Source organism: Melospiza melodia, chromosome 26 (genome assembly GCF_035770615.1).
Source record: "Melospiza melodia melodia isolate bMelMel2 chromosome 26, bMelMel2.pri, whole genome shotgun sequence".
NCBI classification, from domain to species: Eukaryota; Metazoa; Chordata; class Aves; order Passeriformes; family Passerellidae; genus Melospiza; species Melospiza melodia.
The window spans coordinates 3095494-3118753 of record NC_086219.1 but is presented as its reverse complement, the minus strand read 5'-3'; the positions used below and the strand labels follow the sequence as shown (position 1 = coordinate 3118753).

The following is a 23260-nucleotide window of genomic DNA, read 5'->3' as shown; positions in this document are numbered from 1 at the left end:
TTCTTTTATTTCTTCCTTAACAGTATTTGTTTTTTACATTAGCTCTCATTCTTGGGAAGAAATCATGTTAATATGAGTATGTAGTGAAGGACCAAAATGGTGCTGCTGAGGTTGGATGTGGGATGAACAGGAAGCAGGAAGATTTTGTCCATGTGCCAAATGAGCCCATCAGTGCTGCCAGTGGTGCTGCTCATCTCCAGACAATCATCCCTCAGCTCCCCTTTGCCTTGGAGCTCCTGGGCCATCACAGGAAGGTTCCAGTGATTGGGAGGAGGAGGAGGAGGCCAGGGGAGATGCTGGCCCTGCTCCAGGAGAACATGGGAACAGCCTTAACCATGGGGCTGGATCCATCCTGTCCCATTCCAGCTGCAGCTCCAGGACTCCTGGCAGCTGCTCAGAGCAAACCCCATACCTGTATTTTTATATAATGTCCTTTTCCTGTTCATATCTCTTAATCCAGTTTGTTGGATTCATCTTTTCTTGTACTGTCTCCCTTTTTGGATCTTCTTTAATTTAGCACTGATGAAAAAAATGTTACTTTCTCCACAGTTAAAAGAAATAAACAGAAAGCCTGGCTGAGTTTCTACTTATCTTGTTTGTCTCACTTAAATGCACCTGACAGCTGCTCCAGGTGACAGGAAGGTGTTTCATGAGGTGTAGATATTGTGTCAGAACATGCAATGCCACCAGCAGAATGAAGCTTCATTTCAGGGCTCATGGTGGAGCTCTCATGCTCAGGGACACTCCCCACTAACAGAGAACACGTGGTCCATTGGTATCCAAGAATTTATTGTCAATTTACAGTTGAACAGCTTGATCAGAACAGTGAATGTGAAGTTTGGCACCCCAAAATTGTAGCAGCCATGTCCCCAGCTGGGAGCAGGGAAAGGCAGGAGGGAGCTGCAGCACTGCTCCTTATCTTCTGCCTGCAGCACATCCCAGAGCTGACTCCATGGGAACAACTCTGGCATCAAGTATTTCATCAAGAGACCAAAGGTGTCTGGCATTACCTCACCTGTGCAGGGATGGCTCTGCCCAAAGGGCCCAAGAATTATTTTGGGGGGGAAGAGACAGAAAAAAGAGAAACAGCAGCAAAAACTGGGCTGAGCAATGAGCCAAGCACGTGGATTTAAGCTCCAAACAAAGCCTGACTGGGGTGTGCTCTCCCCACACTAGGTGTGCAGCAGGTGCTGCAGGGACGGAGATGGTGGCACAGGCACCTCAGAGCCCAGAGCAGCTCCAGCTTGGCCATGGTGACATGGGCACTTCAGAGCCCAGAGCAGCTCCATGGTGGCACAGCCACCTCAGAGCCCAGAGCAGCTCCAGCTTTCCAACCTGTGCCAAGCCCTTGGCTGCTCCCAGAGCCTGTTCCAGGTCACCAGTGCCAGCGCTGCCAGGAGTGCCCAGCGCCAGCTCTCACAGCGGAGCTGCTGTGTCACTGCTGCCACACAAACCCATCCTGGCTGATGAGATCTGACAGCACAGTTCAAGAAGAAAGGCTCTGCTGTGCCTCCTCTGCGTGGCCTCAGTCTGCAGAGGTCTGGGGCTCCCTGAAGCAGGGTGTCTCTCTGTGCTGTCCCTACACGTTGGTCTCGATGCGCAGCCGCTCCATGCGCCGCACGTTGCCCTCGGCGGCCTCGCGGCTGGTGATGGGCCTGGCACAGGCCTGGGGGAACCAGCCCCGCTCCCCGTCCCGCAAACGCTCCCCCCAGCACCAACCTAGGAGAGAACAAAGCTCTGACAGGGCCAGGAAGGGCTGTGGATCCTGGGGGAACCAGCCCTGCTCCCCCCAGCACCAGCCTAGGAGAGAACAGAGAGGGTAACAGGGCCAGGAAGAGCTGCAGGTCCCGGGGGAACCAACCCCACTCCTAATCCCACAGCTGATCCCCCCAGCACCAGCCTAGGAGAGAACAGAGTGGGTGACAGGGCCAGGAAGGGCTGTGGATCCTGGGGGAACCAGCCCCGCTCCCCTCAGCACCAGCCTAGGGGAGAACAGAGCAGTTGACAGGGCCAGGAAGGGCCACAGATCCTTGGCAATGCCACCTCCCTCAGCTCCTCAGGAACCACTGTCACCTGCTGGGACAAAGCACCACTCAGTGCCACAGCTCTCACCAGCAGCCTAGAAGCTTCTGTAATTGCTAAAACCCAGTCCCCAGGGAACACTGACCCCCTGCCCTGGCTGTGCTGAGGTCAGAGCCTGCCCCACACCCAGCCCCACGCCCCCTGGCACTCACCATCCTCTTCCCCCAGCACCAGGACAACATCTGCCTGCTGCAGGGACAGCTCATCCGCCTCCTTGGCCAGGTAGGCACGGGTGATCTCCACCTGGCTCAGGTCTGCAGGACAGGGGACAGCAGGGACAGTGAGCAGGGGCCGTGACCACCCACCCAGTGCTCCACAGCACAGCATGCTCCATTCCCTCCTGTCCCTGCCCCTTATCCCTCCAAGCTTGTCAAACCTCCTCTAACAACAGCTGAAGGCATTCCTGGAATTCCACTGTGCCTCCCAGGAAATGCATTTAGGGTCAATTGTGACTGATAACTTCATGGGAGGCAACTCCTAAGGAGCAAGGCGTGGTGTCACAGACATCTTTTATGGAAAATCCTTTCCTTAGGATTTTTCCTCCTGAGAAGCTGAGAGGCTTCAGGAACAAAATGTAAACGATGGTTATCTGCTATTGTGGAATGCAACAGGTGGATCTTTGATTGGTCTCATGTGCTTGTTTCTAATTAATGGCCAATCACAGAGAGTCCAAGCCACAAGCCTTTGTTATCATTCTTTCTTTTTCTATTCTTAGTTAGCCTCCTGATGAAATCCTTTCTTCTATTCTTTTAGTATAGTTTTAATATAATATATATAATAAAATAATAAATCAAGCCTTCTGGAACATGGAGTCAGCTCCTCATCTCTTCCCTCATCCTCAGACCCCTGTGAACACTGTCACAGTGACGGATTTTCCTCTCCACTCCAGGAATGGAGGAGAACCAGGCAGAAACTTGGCCCTGCAAATGCTCTGGTGTGCCAAGGAATCCCAGCAGAGCCAGGCTGCCCTTGGGCACACGGTACCTCCTTTGGGTATTTGGTCAGGCTGCTCCTTCTCCCTGTGCATCAGAGCTGCAATCCACCTGGCCCGGTCACTCCTGCCAGAGGGAACACAAAGAGAGCCTTAGGACAGCATCCCTGTGGATTTAAGCTCCTTAAGCACAGCATCCTGTGGCCAGCAGCAGCTGGGACATTCCCAGCAGGATAAATGCTTTCCAGGGGAGTCACATTGATCAGATTATTCAGTGTCAGGACCCTTCCCAAGTGGCACACATGGCCTGGCTGCTTTGCTTCACTTGGACAGGGGAAGCTGATATGGGAATAATATGGGAAATACAAGAGAGAGAAAGGAACAGAGCCTGGGAGAAGGCTGTGCACATCCCAGTTTCTAGGAGGAGGAGCGTGGGGGTAAAGGGAGATCTGCAGAAGCCTGTAGCCATGATATTTTCTGAAAAATCCTTTCCTTAGGATTTTTTCTCCTGAGAAGCCTCAGGAACAAAATGTAAACATTGATTATCTGCTGCTGTGGAATGCAACAGGTGCATCTGTGATTGGTCTCATGTGGCTGTTTCTAATTAATGGCCAATCACAGTCAGCCTTTGTTATCATTCCTTCTTTTTCTATTCTTAGCTAACCTTCTGATGAAATCCTATCTTCTATTCTTTTAGTATAGTATGAATGTAATACATATGATAAAATAATAAATCAGCCTTCTGAAACATGGAGTCAGATCCTCGTCTCTTCCCTCATCCTCAGACCCCTGTGAACACGGTCACACATGCCTCAGAGGATTCCCAATTCATCCCAAGGGCCAGAGCACAATCCCAGCGTGGGATTCCCAGCTCATCCTAAATTCATCCCAAAATCCAGAGCACAATCCCAGCATGGCACTCACAGTGTCTCTGCTGACAGCACCACCTCCTCCCGCCGTCCCTCGCTGTCCTTCTCCAGCACCACTCGCAGCAGGTGCCCACCAGCCCTGCCAGGAGGAGGGGAGGGTGGCTCCGAGCTCTCCACCTTCTCCACGGTGACCTGGTCCAGCGTGGCGTAGTTCATGACCGTGTAGCTCTCCTCACTGCGGCACAAACAGGAGCAGTGACCCAGCTGTGGGGTCTGGGCCATTTCCCAGCTCGCAGCAGGGCACAGGAGGCTCAGCAGGCATTGCCAGAGCAGCCTGGAGCTGATGCTCAGGGTGGGAAATGGCTCTGGGGATGTGCTGACCACCCACCCACTGAGGCAAAGCCACCGGTGGGACTCTTCTGGCTGACAAGGTGGAAACAGGGAAATCTCACAGATTTCTCTGCTGTTGCATTGTGATTTCAGGGTTTACCTCAGAACCTCGGGTCCCTCCCCTGATAATTCCCTGCCAGGTGCGTCAGTCACCTTTCCTTTCCCCTCCCAGCACTGTCTGTCAATCCTGGCATTCCAGAAGGGATTGGCAGATCCAAAGGATGCCCTCTACCCCTGGGGGGCACTGGTCCATCCAGGTGTCCTTTGTCCCTTGTACCTGGTTGGTGGCTCCCTACCCCTTCCCTGCCCCTCTCCCCGGGGTTAAAGGAGCAGCAACCACAGGATCAGGGAATTCTGTTGGAGCTGGTGCTGCATTCAGAGCCTGAGGGCCAGAATAAAGCTCTGCATCCAAACCTTCCACCAGAACCAACTCCTTTCCTTCATCATCGCCTTAAAACTTCTCCACAGAGGGAAACCCGAGGAGCAGCCCCTGTTATGGGGGGAAACTCCATCCCAGCACCACCAGAGCTCCTGCAGGCCTGGACTGCCTCCACATGCCCAGCTGCAGCACCCAGCCAGCCCAAAGTGTCTGTGGGGTGAAACACCACACATCCCACAGCCAAAAGTGTCTCTGGGGTGAAACACCACACACCCAGCCAGCCCAAAGTGTCTGTGGGGTGAAACACCACACACCCAGCCAGCCAAAAGTGTCCATGGGGTGAAACACCACACACCCACAGCCAAAAGTGTCTGTGGGGTGAAAACACCACACACCCAGCCAGCCAAAAGTGTCCATGGGGTGAAACACCACACACCCACAGCCCAAAGTGTCTGTGGGGTGAAACACCACACACCCACAGCCAAAAGTGTCTGTGGGGTGAAAACACCACAGTGCCGCTATTTGCTTCAGCGCCAAGGGCCAGACAAGCTCAGGCACATCCACTCTGGCTATACTGGTAATTATTCCAATATTCTGCTGGGGAAATTGGAGTTTAATCCCCCTAGCTGTTCTTCAGGGAAAGGCAGGGCCCTCACCTCTTCTTCTTGGTGATGATGAGGACGTCGTTGAAGAGGAAGAGGTGGCAGAGGCGGCCGGCGCCGCGGCGGAAGATTCCAGCCTCCTCCGACAGCAGCAGGTGCAGCTCCCCCCGCTTCAGCAGCCACCGGGACACCGAGATCAGAGGGAAAGGCTGGAACAGCACCAGAAAAGGCTCAGGCACTGCTCTGCTCACCAGCAGCAGGCAAAATCAAGGCAGGGAGTGAGCCTGCAGTGGCCCCTGGGGTCAGTTGGGATGGACACACCACATGCGTTTTGTCACAGACATGTTTTATGAAAAATCTTTTCCTTAAGGTTTTTTTCTTCTGAGAAGCTGAGAGGCCTCAAGAACAAAATGTAAACAATGGTTATCATCTGCTGTGGAATGCAACAGGTGGATCTGTGATTGGTGTCATGTGCTTGTTTCTAATTAATGGCCAATCACAGTCAGCTGGCTCAGGGTCTCTGTCCGAGCCACAAGCCTTTGTTATCATTCCTTCTTTTTCTATTCTTAGCTACCCTTCTGATTAAATCCTTTCTTCTATTCTTTCAGTATAGTTTTAATATATCATAAAATAATAAATCAGCCTTCTGGAACATGGAGTCAGATCCTCATCTCTTCCCTCATCCTCAGACCCCTGTGAACACTGTCACAGCATTTAAGGGTCTTTTAAAAAGGATTTTCCAGGGGGCTGTGCACTCCATTCCAGCACACCAGAGATGCAGCCTCTGGACCCCAACACTGTCATGGCTTTACTACACTTTTTAGAAACTCCCTGCATCCAACAGTCACAGAATCCCAGAATGATGAAGTTGGAAGAGACCTCTAAGATCATCAAGTCCAACACCTAGACTCTAGCACCAAGTGCCATGTCCAGTCTTTTTTTAAACACATCCAGATATGGTGATTCTACCACCTCCCTGGGAAGAGCATTCCAGTACTTCTTTCTTCTTTTGGTGAAAAATTTTTTCCTAATATCCAACCTATACCTTCCTGATGTAGCTTGAGACTGTGTCCTCTGGTTCTGTCAGTGCTGCCCGGTGGAAGACCACTCCAGGCTTCCCAGAAGGATTCCCAGCATGGGTCTGACCTGTCTAAACAGCCCCAGAAGACTTCCCATCACCACTTCCACAAGGCCTCACCTTCTTCTTCCCGAATTCCAGCTGTTTCTGCAAGGTGTACATCTGCTCTGTCCTCTCCATAGCCCGAGCTCCGTCATTGCAGCTCTTGACCAGCTGGGAAGAGAAAAACATCCCAAGGGAAGTGGAGAAGGGTCAGACACTGAGCCCATCCATCTCCCACACCACCCCCAGCATTAGGGACTGTCCTGCTGCCCTGAGCAGGAGAGACAGACAGACAATTCCTGGCACAGGCTTCATGCCAGGTTGGGAAAAGGCAGTGGGATGCACTCCTAGAGAGAGATGGCACATGGGCTCTGCCTGGAGAAGGACTCAAGTGAACCTGCACCAGAACTGAGGAGCAACAGGAGGAGGAAGAATTAATCATGTGAGAAGAGCTCAAGGCAGGAGGATGAACAATCACACTCTGCTAGGGTGTGAGAGCAGGACAGACTGGGAGCAGCAGGAATGTGCTGCCAAGAGCTGCTCCTCAGGGGGATGAAAGGAAGAGTCACCACTGGCACGGTGGAAAAAACAGGGAGGTGAGATCCAGGAGCGCAGACAGTGCACAGCTCATGACTACTGCCCTCCACACTTCCCTCTCTGCTTCATTCACTGCCCAAATCCCCCAAAACCACGGTGAGAGCTGCTTCAGGAAGGATAAAGATGGGCCTAAGAGGAAAGAAGAACAGAGAACAAGAACAAGGAACAAACCAAGATCAGGTGACAAAGTTGAGAAGGGGAAAGGTGTGTTCATCCAGCAGCTGTTTGGAGCAGAGGAGCCTCGAGTGAACTGATGCTGGGAGGGAAATGAGACCAGAATGGCAGCTTTGGATCAGTGCTGCAGAGGGCTGAGCTGGCAGGAGGAGAGGTGGAGGGCTGGCAGCTGGGCCTCACCTTGCTGATGGCCTTCACAGCGCGGGTGGCAGCTCCGTACGCTGCGGTGCGCGCGTTTGTTTTTTGCTGCACGGTCTGGAATTCCAAGATAAGAAGCTTTAGTGACATTGCACCCCAGAGAAGGGAGCATCAGCTGCTCCCCCAGGATTTCAGGATGTCACGTGTTGATTGAGCTGTCCCCAGTGGTCACAGGAAGGTTTAACAGTGCTGGGAGCTGTGAATCTGGGGGTTTCATGTCTGATATGGGCCTGGCCACCCCCTGGCCCTCAGCCCTGCAACCCCCACAGACTGGGAGCAGTCACTGGAAACCCCACATCCAGCAGCTTGGCCATTTAGAGCAGATTTCCATGAAGAATGCAAGACTTGCTTTCCATTCCTGGGCTGTCTGACCAGGACACTTGTGCCACCCCACCCTGGGACCCCGACGTGGCACAGAAGAAGCTCAGGTGGCTCAGATGGGTGGCACCAAGACATGAAGTGTTTTTCACAGAGCTTTAAGCTGCACACCTGACACCTCCAGAGAAGTAGATTGCTCTGGATATAAATCTGAGCTGGGAGGGATCCATTAAGATCAACTTCTGGCCCTGCACAGGACACCCCAAGAATCCCACCATGTGCCTGAGAGTTATCCAAATGCTTCTCCTGAATACAGGAGCACCCAGGGCCCGGCTCCAGAGGGCTGGAAGTCCAAGCAGAGGCTGTCTCAGGCTCAGCAAACAAAGGGAACAGCAGAGTCACCTCCTCAGAGGTGCCAAGCAGTGCCACTGTGTGACTACTTACATCTAAGAGCAGAGGAAGCCGTGTTACCCTCTGCATGGGCAGAATGAGAAATGAGATCATTGGCAGGCCTCCACACTCTGGCTTCCTTTCAATTTGTTTCAGGGTCTCTTTAAATAAGGGGTTTGTGGTTCTGGAACAGGATAAGAAAGCTCCATTAACTCTGTTGTCAGGATTTTCCAGCAGCTCTCCACACACTGGAAATGCAGAGCAGTGATGGCACTGCCTGGGGTGCTCTGCCAGGCTTGGAGTGCCCAGCTGGGCAGAAACAGGACTGATTCCACAGCAGGTGGTGGAAAAGCACCCAGAGAGAGATGGTGAGCCCACCAAAAGGTGGGAAAAGCCACAGATGTACCAATAACAGACTCAGACTTGGCCTGGAGATGAACAAGTCCCTGTGTGCTACGGATCTCTGCAGTCCCTGGAGCCCAGAGCCCTTTGAGGCAGCTCCTTGGCCAGCCCAAGCCCTGTACTCACAGCAGCTTATCCAGTGTCCTCTGCTGATAGACCTCATTGGAGCAGTAGTGGACGTAGGGGTTGAAGTGTTTCGAGGCGTGCTCCTCCACGATGTCGCTGATGTCAGGGATCAGGAGGTGCTCCTGGTGCCGCTTCTCCAGGTCCTCAAAGAAGCTGAGGAGAGAATTTAAACAGGCTCACATGACTCACTGGACAAACTGAATGTTCCCACTGCTGCTTCTCCCCAGTTTTCCCAGAGGAGCTGGGGCCTGGATCCTTTCTGGCAGGGCAGCTCCAGCAGCTGAGACACCCACGCCTTCCCCAGAGGCACACGCTTCCTCCATTCCTGCATGGGATCATTTCCTCCACCTCAGCCCTCCATCAGTTTCACTTTCTGCCCCATCAGGATGCCACAAGCCCTCAACACTCCCAGCCCCATTCCCAGGGCTGCTGCATCCTCCTCCTGCTGCCTTCCCACACGGACACAGCTCCCAAAGCATTTCCTCCCCACCACCCAGTGAGTCCCTGCAACAATCCAAGGGATGGTTGGTTTGGCACTACCAATGAAAAGCTCAGGGTCCCCTCCCAGGCTCCACTTGCCTTTTGCTGACTGTCAGGATGTCCCCAATGTTGGAGAAGAGGTGGTGGTGCTCTGTCTGAGTCATGGTCTCCTTCAGCTCCTCTGACCTCATGAAGTGGCTCACCAGGATGTTCAGGCTGTGCATGTAGGAGTACTCAGAAGTGATGATCTCAAACATTGCCTGGAGAAAGCAGGGAAGATGCAACAGTGGAAAAAGCCGGGAATTAATTGTTAAATCTTATTTCTACTCTCTGGCACAGAGCAACTGGAAATTACTCGGCTCCATGTGGGTTCTCTGTGTCACCTCACGCATGGCCTGGCCAATACCAATAATCCCAGTGTGTTTTAGGACACTCAGTCATTAAAAAGCCATAGCATGAGGATGTTTTCACTTCCCATCAGCACCCAATGGAGCTGTTTCCCCAGCAGCTAGTGCAGGTGAGCCCTCCCAGCACTGCCCAGCCCTGGAGCAGCTGGAAGCAGCAGCACCATGAGCTGAGCCCAGCCCAGCTCCTCCTGGAGCAGACCCTGCCAGAGCCTTGTGTGTCCCACAGCCCTTGGTGCCCCCACCGAGCTCCCGGGGACACCCCAGGGCTCTCTCACCTCCTGCCTCTTGCGCTCCTCGGCGGAGATCCTCTGCAGGATGCCCGACTCCAGGACCTGGGGATGAGCAGAACCACGGTCCTTGCACGCCCTCTAGTGCAGTCAGGGGCTGTGTCAGCCACCCCACGGCCCATCCCACCGGCACACAGCAAGGGAACCCATCACCAACTGTGAGAAACCATCACGCACTGTGACACACCAGCACAAACCATCATACACCATCAGAAACCATCCCGAACCATCACACTCTGTGACACACCAGCACACCCCATCAGAACCCATCCCAAACCATCAGAAACCATCACAAATCATCACACACCAGCACACACCATCAAAACCCATTACAAACTATCAGAACCCATCACAACCCATTACACACTGTAACACACCACCACAGACCATCACAAACCATCAGAAACCATTACACACTATCACACACCAGCACACACCATCACAAACCATCACACACTGTAGCACACCAGCATACTCCAAAGGAACCCACCACAAACCATTAAAAACCATTACAAAACCATCACAAATCCTCAGAAACCATCACAACCCATCAGAAACCATCACACACTGCAAAACACCGCCACACACCAAAGGAACACGTCACAAACCATTTACAACCCATCAGAAACCATCACACATCATCACACACCATCACCACTCACTCCTCCATCATCCAGCCCCCACCACCAGCTGCTGCCACTCCCTGGAGTGAAGATTACACTCCCTGGAGTGAAGATTACACTCCCTGGAGTGAAGATTACACTCCCCGGATGAAGATTACACTCCCTGGATGAAGATTACACTCCCTGAAGTGAAGATTACACTCCCTGGAGTGAAGATTACACTCCCTGGATGAAGATTACACTCCCTGAAGTGAAGATTACACTCCCTGGAGTGAAGATTACACTTCCTGGATGAAGATTACACTCCCTGGAGTGAAGATTACACTCCCTGGAGTGAAGATTACACTCCCTGGAGTGAAGATTACACTCCCTGGAGTGAAGATTACACTCCCTGGAGTGAAGATTACACTCCCTGGAGTGAAGATTACACTTCCTGGATGAAGATTACACTCCCTGGAGTGAAGATTACACTTCCTGGATGAAGATTACACTCCCTGGAGTGAAGATTACTCTCCCCAAAGTCCACAGGGAAAGCCCAGCATGGAGCACCTGCCTTCCCTCAGTGGTGGGTAAAGTCCCACCATAGCAGCACCAACAGCCCTGGGCAGACCCTGCGTGTCCCAGCCAGCCCAGTGCAAGCACTAATGATGAGGAATTATCCCCCCAGAGCTCTCAGAGCCCCCAGGCTGCTGCCCCTACCTCTGGGAGCTGGCTCCATGTCACCTGGGCCGGGCGGTAGCTCTGCACCACGATGGCAGCACCCAGCGGGGACGGCTCCTCTGGCAGGGCCTCCTCCAGCAAGTCGTCGTCTGACTCATGGCTGACAGAGTTCAGGCCTCTCTCACGGATCTCCTGGTACAGCTGGGGCTCTGCAGAGGACAAGACACGGGGTCAGGACAGCACTGGAGCCTCTCCCAGCTCATGGCTTCCCTTCCCAGCACGGCTGCCTTGCCCTGCTGGCCACGAGCCACGAGTTCCGGGCCAGAAACTTCCCTGACGAGGTTGGACTTTGCACTGCACTGATTACCCAGCGGCTGCTGCTCCCAGCAGCCTCCCACAGCTCTCCCATTTTCCCTGGGAGCCACGGCAGTGTTATCAGCCCCAGGAGTGGGAAAGCAGGGCAGCAATGCTACTGTTGCTTCGGGGAAACAGAGACAAAAGCCATGGGCAGGGAGCTCCATGGGGACCATGGGGAACGTGGGGAAAGCCTTGCAGGGATTTGCTTGGTTGAGGGACAGGGGAGAGGAGCACTCACGGTCCTTGAAGGAGCCACCACGCTTCTGCACCCGCTTCCGCCCGAGGGTTTTCTGCAAGGGCAAGAGGAGAGCCTGCTGTGGTTACCACACTTCTGAGGCACTGGGAAAACTCCTTCAGGAAAAGGGGGAGTTACCTGTGCCAGCTGGCCCACACCACCCTGTTCTTTCAGCCTGGCTTTGTGTGGGCTCTGTTTGCCTTACCCAGGTGACTCAGCTTTCACCTCCCATATAACCAGGGTCACGCTCAGAACCATTCTGTACTTGCACTGCTGCTGTCAAATCTCTCTCACACCTGGACTTTGCCTGCTCTGGAGTCTCCCTTTCCCCAGACGTGCTTCACCCATGTTTGTGTGCGACTGGAGCCGCTCTCCCGGCCAGCCCCACCCTGCAAACATCCAGCTCCACTCCCCACCAAAACCATGTCAGCTATTCCCGGCCTCTCCAGGGACCTGCAGCATCTGCTGGTGACACGGAGCTTCCCAAGGCACCAGGCACCACACCAGGCTCAGAACTGACTGCAGCTGAGGGCTCTGCAGCTCCTCTGTCACCACCAGGAAAGCAGGACCCCATCCCTACTCACTCCTGCATCATCCCCTGCAGCTGCTGCCACTCCCTGGAGTGAAGATTACACTCCCTGGAGTGAAGATTACTCTCCCCAAAGTCCACAGGAAAAGCCCAGCAAGGAGCACCTGCCTTCCCTCAGCTGTGGGTGAAGCTCAATTACAGCAGCACCGCCTGCACCAACAGCCCTGGGCAGACCCTGCGTGTCCCAGCCAGCCCACTACAAGCACTAATGATGAGGAATTATCTCCCCAGAGCTCTCAGGCCCCCCAGACTGCTGCCCCTACCTCTGGGAGCTGGTGACAGCAGGGGTTAAACCCACCTTACTCCAGCTTCCCAAGGCACCAGGCACCACGCCAGGCTCAGAACTGACTGCAGCTGAGGGCCCTGCAGCTCCTCTGTCACCACCAGGAAAGCAGGACCCCATCCCTGCCCGACAGGGGTGACAGAAGGGGTTAAACCCACCTTGCTCCTGCCGGGGCTGCGGTCAGGCAGAGTGCTGCCTTCCTCAGACACGGGTTTCAGTGATGGTGGGGCCTTGGCTGGCTCCATGTCAGCCCCCAGCCCCTTCATGGCCGCGCGGTAGGACATGTTCCTCAGGTTGCGCTTGAGGGCCCCTCCGCCATCATCCTCATCCTCCGCCTGCAGGGCCAGCACGGGGACGGCCGCCCGCTTCGGGTCGGGGCTCAGGGGCTCCCGGCTCCCCCCAGAGCTCTGGGGCCTGGAGGGGCTGTTCTTGGGCTTGGAGGACACGGCCAAGCTCTTGGGGATGAGCTGCTGCGTGCCCACCTTGAGCGCGGCGGGGCTGTGCGTGCTCAGGACGATGCGGCGGGGCTCGGCCGAGGTGGGGGAGCCCAGGGGGGACACTGGGGTGGCACTGGGAGCCGTGGTGGGGCTGAGCTTCCCAGAGGAACACGTCGGGCTGGGCGGTTCTGGTCGCACTGGGTGGCATCGGTACTCCAGGAGCAAGGTCTTGTCATCCACAGAGGCAGCAGAGGAGCCCCGAGACATGGTGGTGGCTGGGGGAGCAGCAAGCTGAGGAGGACAGACAGACAGACAGACAAGTGGCTGAATATCTCCCAGTAAGGCAGCAGGAATTTATGCTGAGCCATGGGAACCTTGAGACAGCACAGGGCTTGGCCTCCATCTTGCTTCTGAGGCCAGGCCTGTATGGACGCACTGGGGATGCTGTCACCGCCTCGCTCCTTGTGGGGCCACCTGTGTGCCAGGGCTGGGAAAGGGGCTCTGGGACATGGTCAGGAACGAGGAGCAGGCAGGCCCAGGAGCAGCCAGACCATGGGAGCAGCCATGGGAGCAGCCAGGCCCTGGGAGCAGTGGTTAAACCCAGGCAGGACTGGGAGAAGCCAGGCCATGGAGCAATGGTTAAACCAGCCAGGCCATGGAGCAGCCAGGCCATGGGTGCAGCCAGGCCATGGAGCAGCCAGGCCATGGAGCAATGGTTAAACCAGCCAGGCCATGGAGCAGCCAGACCCTGCCTCAGGCACCGGGCAGGCCCAGACCTGAATTAGACAGGCAGGGAGCCTCCCCGAGCCCTGCTGCTGCCACACCTCCGTGTCCCCTCATTCCCCTTTGGGGTGCTGCCAGCCACCACAGCCGGTCTGCACCCTCCTGAATGCCACCTCCCTCAGGCTGTGGATTCCCTGGCTGTGAACCCTGTCCTCCTCCAAGCTCGTACCTGCCCCAAACCACTCTGCCCACAGAAACACCTGCCCCAGTCCCTGGGGCTTCCCAGGTAGGGTTAAGGTCACTCATCCCCTCCTGTGCCACGCACAGAACCATGCACCTACAGAGCAGACAGAGTGCTTTATGCCCTCTGCCTATTACATAACTTCGGGAGAAATTATGTTTAATTGTCCTCAACTGAGGTCCCATTGTGCCAGTGCCATCTCCAAGCTGTTCCCTTTCAAAGACCAGGAAACAAACCAAGGCTGGACCGTGCTTTTCCCCGCATGAATGACTGGCAGGAGGACAGCACAGACCCATCAACAACAGCTCGTTTGACAGAGATGCTGCTCATTCCACTGTCCTCGGATGGGGGACACATGCTTTATGTCCAGAGCTCTGCCAAGCGTCCCTCGGACCACATTCCGCTCTTAACCCCATCCTGCCTGAGGACAACGCTTATCCCAAGCCCTGGTGGCAATAAACAAGCCTGAACCCAGCGGGTTTGGGGGCGGCAGCATGCACAGCTCTCGGTGCTGGGATGGAGGGAAGCTCGGGGGCCACACAGGGCATCGACAGCGGTGGCACAGGGGCACCGTAACTCGGTGCAGGGAGCTGGGCTCTAAATGGGCACCGATACAGCCCTGGGAAGCGCCCAAACCCCTCTGCCACGGAGCCAACCACCCCTTGGCACCGCTGAGAGCCTCGGGGACAGAGCCGCGGCAGGACGAGCCCGGCAGGGACAGCACAGCCGCTCCCGCCGTCCCCTCCCCGGAAGGCGCTCGGCAGCCGCTCTCTCGGCACCGCCGCCCGCACGGCTGCCCTGGAGCCCCGGTACCGGTGCCGATGGCGGTGCCGGACCCTCCCCGGGCTCCCCGGTCCCTCCGCAGCGCCCCAGCCCCGACCCCGCCGCGCCCGCACCTACCCGCGCCCCTCGGAGCCAGCGCGGCGGCGGCGGCGGCGAAAGGGATGGGAGGGACCGGGAGGGATGGGAGGGACCGGGGCGGGACCGGGGGAGGTGCTGGTCCGGCCCCCGAGACCGTGCCGGTGTGCCCCGGGGTGTGCCGGTGTTCCGGTACCGGGGGAGGTGCTGGTCCGGCCCCCGAGACCGTGCCGGTGTGCCCCGGGATGTGCCGGTGTTCCGGTACCGGGGGAGGTGCTGGTCCGGCCCCCGAGACAGTGCCGGTGTGCCCCGGGGTGTGCCGGTGTTCCGGTACCGGGGGAGATGCTGGTCCGGCCCCCGAGACCGTGCTGCTGTGCCCCGGGATGTGCCGGTATTCCGGTACCGGGGGAGGTGCTGGTCCGGCCGCCGAGACCGTGCCGGTGTGCCCCGGGATGTGCCGGTGTTCCGGTACCGGGGGAGGTGCTGGTCCGGCCCCCGAGACCGTGCCGGTGTGCCCCGGGATGTGCCGGTGTTTCGCACATCACGGCTCCGAGCAGCGCTCTGCTCCCGGCCCGGGGTCGCCCCGTTTTCCCGGGGGTGAAAAATTAATTAGCGTCTTAATGAATTAGGAGCAGTGTTTTGCTGCTTCTTCATGGGTGTTCATCAGGCGCCCCTGGTATTTTGGGATTCTCCATCCCCTAAAGCCGCCTCTGCTTCCCCGGGTTAAATATTAAATAAGCCTCTGTAGTAATAGAGTTTTGCTGTTTCTTGATGAGAGTTCAGGTGTGTGCGCCGCTGGAATTTCGGCATTCCCTGTGCCCTAAATCCGCCTCTGTAAGGCCGCTGAAGGCGAGGGGATTATTCGGTGTCAATTCTCCTGTCACTTTAGCAGGTGACAAATGAGTGTGCCCCGGCTGTCCTCTGGGTCTGGGCGACACTCACTCGGTATTTCAGCATTCCCTTACTACAGGCATGTCTGATGCTCGCTTTAGTTGGATATTCAGCGGTCAAAGGTAACCTCGGGCAATCCCTCCGGATGCACAAAACATCAATTTCTGCTGCTTTTGGACGCTGCAGCTACTGGGAAAGAGGATCTGAGGGTCAGGCTGCTGACAGCTGCCCAGTAAGGCTCAACAGTGCTCTGTGTCTTTACTGGGAACAGACTTTTCCTTGACCTTCTCTTCTGCCCCCCTGTTCTGCTCCTCCCCATCCCCCAAATGGGTCCTTTTTCTCACTTGTTTGTGGTCAATCTCAAGCACTTTGTGCATGACAAAGTCCACTTGTCAGCAATATTCTTTGAAATGCTTCTGTTCTCTCCACTCCGGGGCCTGCCTGACAATCGCCCCATTATCACAGCTTTCTTATCCCATGGATTTTTTATCCTTTTCCCTCCGGGGCTAATAAGGAGAAAGGCTCCAGCAAGAGGAGGGCTCCTACTCAAGGGTTCGGCTCGGACTGAAACCCTCTCGATCTCCGGGGAAGGGCCATTATCCCGAATGTGGGACACCATCATTTGATCACCATGAATGACTTTTTTGAAGCGAGGCCATTCATCAGTTGTGTAATGGGGTTTTTAAGCTCAAAGACCCGGCTTTCAAGTAATTTCTGCTCCCAGGGTCCCCTGGAGCTGAACCATCACCATCTGACCGCTATCACTGGGCAGTTCACTCTCTCTGCGCTCTGGTTGTGAAAGGAAATATGTTTGACATTTTCCATCAGCTCACCGATGCCCCATCCCAACACTTTCTCCCACCCTGGAATATCTCACTCCTCTCTGTGCAAGCATCCAGTCTCTTCACTGGGATGTGATGCTCCTGCTTTGCGCTGGGGAGAACTCGAGTGCTCTGTGAGCTCTGGGCACCTCACAAGAGAGACATTGAGAGGCTGAAACATTTCCAGAGAAGGGCACAGAGCTGGAGAAGTCCTGTGAGGAGAGGCTGAAGGAGCTGGGGGGGCTCAGCCTGGAGAAAAGGAGGTTCAGGGGGGACCTCTGGCTCTGCACAACTCCCTGACAGGAGGACAGCAAGAAAGTTGTGCCAGGGGAGGTTCAGGTTGGATATGAGGAAGAATTTTTTAATGGAAAAGGTGGCCAGGCCTTGGCAGGGGATGCCCAGGGAGTTTTGGAGTCCCCATCCCTGGATGTGGCACTCAGTGCCCTTTTCTGGGTGACAAGGTGGGGATTGGGCACAGGCTGGACTGGATGGTCTTGGAGAGCTTTTCCAAGCTTAATCATTCTGTGATTCCATGATTCTGACCTCAGCAGCAAGTGAAGCAGCCATAATTTAATTTTTGAAGCTCTCTGGCATATTACAAACCACACACACATCACATCAGACCCCAGAGGTACCCCAGAGCAGCAAAGGCAGACAGTGACACACCAATGTCCCATTACTGGGGACGTTCTCCATGGTCATTCCATGAAAAGAAGCTCACGGGACCACTGCTTATAAAAGCACACAGGTTTATTGCATATCAATCTCATGTATAAATTCATTGTAGCATTGGAAAGATTACATTTGGTATACATTCCTATTCTACAGCATTAACCTCAAAATCAGCTTTTTCTATTCATTATTTTAAAGGAATTTCTCTACACAAGTACATTTGTCTTTTATCACAAGCATCAAAATGAAATTTGTAAAATTGCCTTTTTTTTTTTAATTATTTTCTACACTTCATATCTTTTATTTCATTATGCTCCCAACAAAGCGATTCCATATTAATTAATAACTGCCAACACTTTTTCTTTCTTCCTTGGCAGTTCAAGGCTTCGAGCCTCGGACGCAAAATCTAATCACATATACAATAAGTGCATCTACGGAATTTTTTCTTTTTAATAAAAATTTCACAAACGGACACAATAATGACTGCTAAACACAAGTCATGCACAGTTTACTTATAAACATAACAGAAGCAATATACAATCAAGAATGATATGGAACAAGCACCATCCTCTTTCTCAATGTTTTTTAAACATTATATGAAAACCAGACATTTACAATTGATTTTAAAAAAACACTATACAGGTCTAAAGGAAAAAAAAAAATCCAACCTAAATCATATCTGTATTGTAACAATGGGAAAAGGAATGACATAGGATGCACAGATTTATGATTCTTGCAAGCACAATATATATATGTTTTAAATTACATCTTCTGCAGGCTGGAAATGACATCAGGGCAAAACATCTCTTGCTTTGAAGAGAGCAATGAGAATGTAAAATACACTGAGAATTACTTTCAGAATTACTTTGTTCACATGTGAATTGCACATTTGGAAAATCAAAGCTGCCTTTTTTTTCTTTTTCGTTCTTTTTTTTTTTTAAGTTTTAAATTTTTTTTAAATTTTTTTTTTTTAATTTTATTTTTAAATTTCTTCTTCCAAAGTGGTAATAAGAATTAACGACAGAAGAAAGAGGAAAAAAAAAGAAACCTCGGAATCATTCAAGAACGTTTTTTTTTAGTCACAGTTTCACTCAACACTACGGAGAAGTTTCATGGCTTTGTGAGAACACTACTGACCACCAGCGAGGAGCAGAGCATTTTGTGCCCTTGTGCTGCCAGCACTGACCCAAGCGATGCCACTCCTGCCCTTGGGGACAGCGCTGTTCCCAAGGGTCAGGATCCCCCCCAAAAAGGGGCAGGGGGGATCCCTGACCCCCCAGCCCCCCGCCACACACACACACACACACAGTACAGCACGTAAAAACCGAGTGGGAATTCAGCAGATTGGCCTGGCCGGGGGGCACACGGGGGGGGGGCTCACGATCCAGTGCTTTGATGCTCAGCGCCAAACTCGTTCACCTCATTGTGCAAGTGCTTCCAAAGGGCTCCCAAGAGCAGCCACTGAGGGCCTAAGTGCTGATTGGGGAGGGGAAAAAGCTTCCTCTGGCTGTGTGAGGGAGGACAGGAGCCCAGCAGGGTGTTTGTGCCAGAATCAGCTGAGCACACCCACTGTGTTTGTTCAGCTCTGTTTGGGTTTGGGGTTCTCTGCATTGATGTCCCCGTGGTGTCCAGCAAGCCCTGCTGGCCTGGGACACCTTGGAAAGGCACCCAGAGCAGCCTGAGCACCAAAGGGAACGTCCCAGGGAAGAAGCCAGCAGCCCAGCAGGAGACCTGGGTGCCTCAATGTGTCCTGCAGGACAGGGCACCTCAGCACATCCCATGGGAGAACCTCAGCTCATCCCACCAGAGAGCTCCCAACCACAGAGAGCACAACCTCCAGCTCTGAGCTGGTGGGAAGCAAGGAATGCACTGACACAACACCCACATCCTCCTCCCTGACCAGCTCAGGCAGGAAGATTCAGCTCTGGCCAAAGCTCTGCCCTTCATGGAGAACCAAAACATCAGCCCTGTGCAGCTCCCAGCCACACCTGACCACTCCAAAAACCCCCAGGGCTTCTCCTTCTACCCTCTGTGCTGTTGCAGCTGTGAAAATACTTTAAATAAACAGATCCTACACCAAGCTCTGGGTTTAAACCACACCCTGGCTACTGGACACACCACAGCCACTTCCCAACCCTGCCACCCTCACCTGCCCTGGATCCCAGCAGGTCCATGGGCTTGGACACCACAGCTCCATGTGTCACCAAAGCTCCCAGAGCATCCCCAGCGCTGGGAAGGCAGCAGAACATCCTGGGCACAAACCTCTCGGGAAGCAGCCTTGGAAAGGTGAAATTCTCTGCTAAAGCAGCAAAATGGGACCTCCACACCTGCAGCAAAATGGGACCTCCACACCTGCACCTCCACACCTCTACCTTTTGTTGGATTGCACTTGGAATGTGAGCTGCAGCACGTCCCAAGTGCAATCCAACGAAAGGTAGAGGTTAGCAGAAGTTATGTGAGGCTTCCTGGTTTTTTTTATCTTAATGGGAAAAATTGAAACTTGTAATCAGTGCTAAATTAGAGGAACTGGGAGATTCTACAACACAAGCTAGAGAAAATGGGGAGAAACTGAATTAGGAAATATGGAAAGAAAAAAAAATCATGATTTTAAATCCTGTAATTTAATGTCCTCAATCCCTGGCTGGAAAATACCTGTCTGGATAGCACCCCCTTGGCCAGGAGATCCATGGAGAGCCAGGATTAGCCTGGAGAGGGGGACAGTGACAGTGTGAGCTCAGTCAGAGCAAGGACCTGACCAACTGCTTCTGGAGAAATGACACAACTGGCAGCAGGGCTGAGAGAGGGACAGGGAGACCATAAATACCCCAAATAAATCCCCACAGTAACACTTGCATTCCTTGGTATTGGCCCACATTTTGGTGTCCAGCTCAGTGCCACTCCCTCAGCTGCTCTGTGGAGTGTGATGCTGACCTGCCCTGAGGTTTCTTCAAGGGTGAACAAACCACGGTCAGAGCACACAAACACTCACTGCTGCCCACAGATCCTGCTCCAGCACGGCAGAGAGATGCTCAGACACGTGGTTTGTTCCAAACAAACCAGGAGTCCTGGAGCTGCAGCTGGAATGGGACAGGATGGATCCAGCCCCATGGTTAAGGCTGTTCCCATGTTCTCCTGGAGCAGGGCCAGCATCTCCCCTGGCCTCCTCCTCCTCCTCCCAATCACTGGAACCTTCCTGTGATGGCCCAGGAGCTCCAAGGCCAAGGGGAGCTGAGGGATGATTGTCTGGAGATGAGCAGCACCACTGGCAGCACTGATGGGCTCATTTGGCACATGGACAAAATCTTCCTGCTCCCTGCTCATCCCACATCCAACCTCAGCAGCACCATTTTGGTCCTTCACTACATACTCATATTAACATGATTTCTTCACAAGAATGAGAGCTGATGTAAAAAACAAATACTGTTAAGGAAGAAATAAAAGAAGAAAGGAATTAGCCCAAAATGACAAGTTCTATACAGATTAAAATAACTTCCATCAGGAGAAGAAAGAATTCTTTTATTATTTTCATGTTGGCCCCTGTGGGAATAATTTAAAGGCCAAGTGCCTGGGCAGGGCTGTGCTGCAGCCTGTGGGGGTGGGATGGGATAATGGGATGGGATGGGATGGGATGGGATGGGCGGGATGGGATGGGATGGGATGGGATGGGATAATGGGATGGGATGGGATGGGATGGGATGGGATGGGATGGGATAATGGGATGGGATGGGATGGGATGGGATGGGATGGGATAATGGGATGGGATGGGATGGGATGGGATAATGGGATGGGATGGGATGGGATGGGATGGGATGGGATGGGATGGGATAATGGGAAGGGATGGGATGGAATGTGATAGAATGGGATGGGATAATAGGATGGGATGGGATGGGGATGGAATGTGATAGAATGGGATGGGATGGGATGGGATGGGATGGGATGGGATGGGATGGGATGGGACGGGACGGGATGGGATGGGATGGGATGGGATGGGATGGGATGGGATAATGGGATGGGATGGGATGGGATGGGATGGGACGGGACGGGATGGGATGTGATAGATAGGATGGGATAATGGGAAGGGATGGGACAGGGCTGTCCCTCTCCTCCACAGAGCTGGGATTCCCCCAGCAGGGTTGGCTCTCTCCTACTCAGGAGCTTTGTGCAAATACAAGAAGCAGCTCGGTCACACTGCCTGGTGCTCTCAGAGCCTTGGGCACTTTCACAGGATGTTGTGGAAAACCAAAAAGGGGAGGGTGAATTTTGTTGGGAAAACACACTGGTGCTGCTAATTTACCTTTTGTTCCCTCTGTACCAAAGCCCCCCTGGATGCTTTTGGGGAAAGCTTTCCAAAGCCCAAAATCAGCCCCACACATGCTCTTGGGTGCAAAGCTGACTTGCAAAGGTGTCACACCCAACTCTGACTCTGCTTTGCTCAGGGAGCTCGTTCCATTGTTTTGACCTGCTGGAATGAGGCTTCCCACATTAGACTGGCTTAGAACCCTCCATCTGCACTTTTCCATGGCTTTCCTAACCATTCCAAAAAGGAATGTCATCTCCAAATTCCCTGCTCCAACAGGGGAGAACAGCACAAAGCCCACAGGATTTGTGGAGGCTGCTGTGTATCAGCAGACAAGGTGAGGTTTGGAGGAATTGGAAATCACTCATAAAATCTCTGTGAGAAGTTTTAGAGTCAGTGAGACAGCTGGATTTTTATCTCCATGCTCTGCACCCCTGAGGCTGCTGGAGCATGGAAATGTTCATCTTTCTACTTATAATATAGGCCAAGCAGCAGCAGGTGGCACAGAGGGAAAAACCAGGCCAAAGCAACGGTGTGAATCAGAGATCTGTGCCACAGATACCACCAGCACAGGGTGATGTCACCCTGAAACCTTGACACACCAGCAGAGACGTGTCTGAGCTGCCCTGGCTTTGCCCAGGACACATTTCCTCATGCACAACCAGGGAAGCCTTTACCCTGTGACCTCTCTGCTCGGGCAAATCCAAGCATTTCCAGGAGCTCCACCAGCCTGGCTGTGTCCCAGGCACTCCCAGGAAGGGCAGGGAGCTCTGCCAGCCTTGCTCAGGGCACATCCACGTCCGTGTGATATATTTGTCACCCCAACCTCAGCACTGTTCCAGGCTGGGAGCTGCACGTGGCTCACAAGGACTGCAGGCAACGTGGCCTCACATTGGAGGAGCTTTGCTGGGAGCAAAGGACAGGATGGAGTTTCTGTGGGAGTGCAGAATTCTTTTGGGGGGGGGTCAGTTTAGTGGGTTGGATTTGTCTTTCTCTGGCATAACTCCAGTGGCTGTGTCACAGCTGCACCAGCGACAGGTCACACCTGGCTCTCTTCCCTTGGTGCTTCACTCGGCTGGATGGGGAAGGAAATGCTGCCCTGTGGTTCCAAGCTGTCATTCCTGCTCAGGCTGTGCTGGCTCAGTGACCTCAGTTTGGAAGGCTGGAGGGGGCCAATCTTTGATTGCACTGCTGCAATTTCGTGTCTTGCTCGTGCTGTTCCTACAGGCTGTGAAATTCCTGGGGCTGCTTCGGGGTTATCCAGTTTGGGAGAGGTTCATTGTGATAAATTAGAAAGGAAAACTCTAGAGAGATAAAAATGCAGGGCGTGTGGGTCGGATGGGACAGGTTTCCTTCTCAGCCCAAAGTCCAGACGGCTCCCTGAGGCCCTCTCATCCATCTTCTGCTCGCTGGGATTTTGCTGGGATGGCTGCAGCACCACCACTGCCTCACCCGGGCTCTGGCCAGTGCCTTGTGGACCTCTCAGAGGTGGTTGATGGGGTTAAAGGTCCCCGACTCTGAAGCTGCTCCTGCCATGTCCAGCCAAGCCCCCAGAGAGCTCTGGGAGGACGTGTGGAGGGGAGCGTTCTCAGACAGGGACAGCATCATTGCATAAGCCTGGGGAGAGACAGAGGCAAGGGCAGGAGTGAGAGCACAGCAGGGAGGAGCATTGTGTGAAACACAGCACCACCCAACCCTGCCCACCTGGGCCAGCAGCATCCTCTGTGCTGGGCTAAACTCACAGCCACGCTCTGGGATGGCACCCATCTCAAAAAAAACCAGATTTGTCATAGTTTATAGGGATAGTCAGACCATCATTCC

The 23260-nt window shown here is 53.8% G+C and overlaps 2 protein-coding genes across 2 annotated transcripts in view; both read right to left on the bottom strand.

The window, feature by feature from the left end:
* Positions 1-768: 768 nt before the first annotated feature.
* On the bottom strand, positions 769-14845 carry ARHGEF16 (Rho guanine nucleotide exchange factor 16). The gene is made up of 15 exons (XM_063176952.1): positions 14801-14845; positions 12658-13227; positions 11631-11682; positions 11075-11244; positions 9741-9797; positions 9158-9318; positions 8579-8731; positions 8105-8234; positions 7325-7399; positions 6452-6544; positions 5308-5462; positions 3938-4117; positions 3067-3140; positions 2235-2336; positions 769-1719 (listed from the first exon to the last, which is right to left on the bottom strand). Exons 2-15 carry the CDS (start codon positions 13201-13203, stop codon positions 1580-1582), a joined length of 2088 nt encoding a protein of 695 aa, XP_063033022.1. The 5' UTR covers positions 13204-13227; positions 14801-14845; the 3' UTR covers positions 769-1579.
* Positions 14846-21152: 6307 nt separating this feature from the next.
* Positions 21153-23260, bottom strand: part of PRDM16 (PR/SET domain 16) — a 300196-nt gene continuing 298088 nt past the window's right edge. The window contains exon 17 of the mRNA XM_063176900.1: positions 21153-23056. Coding sequence (XP_063032970.1) covers positions 22922-23056 — 135 coding nt within the window. The 3' untranslated portion in view covers positions 21153-22921. The remainder of the gene's footprint in view (positions 23057-23260) is intronic.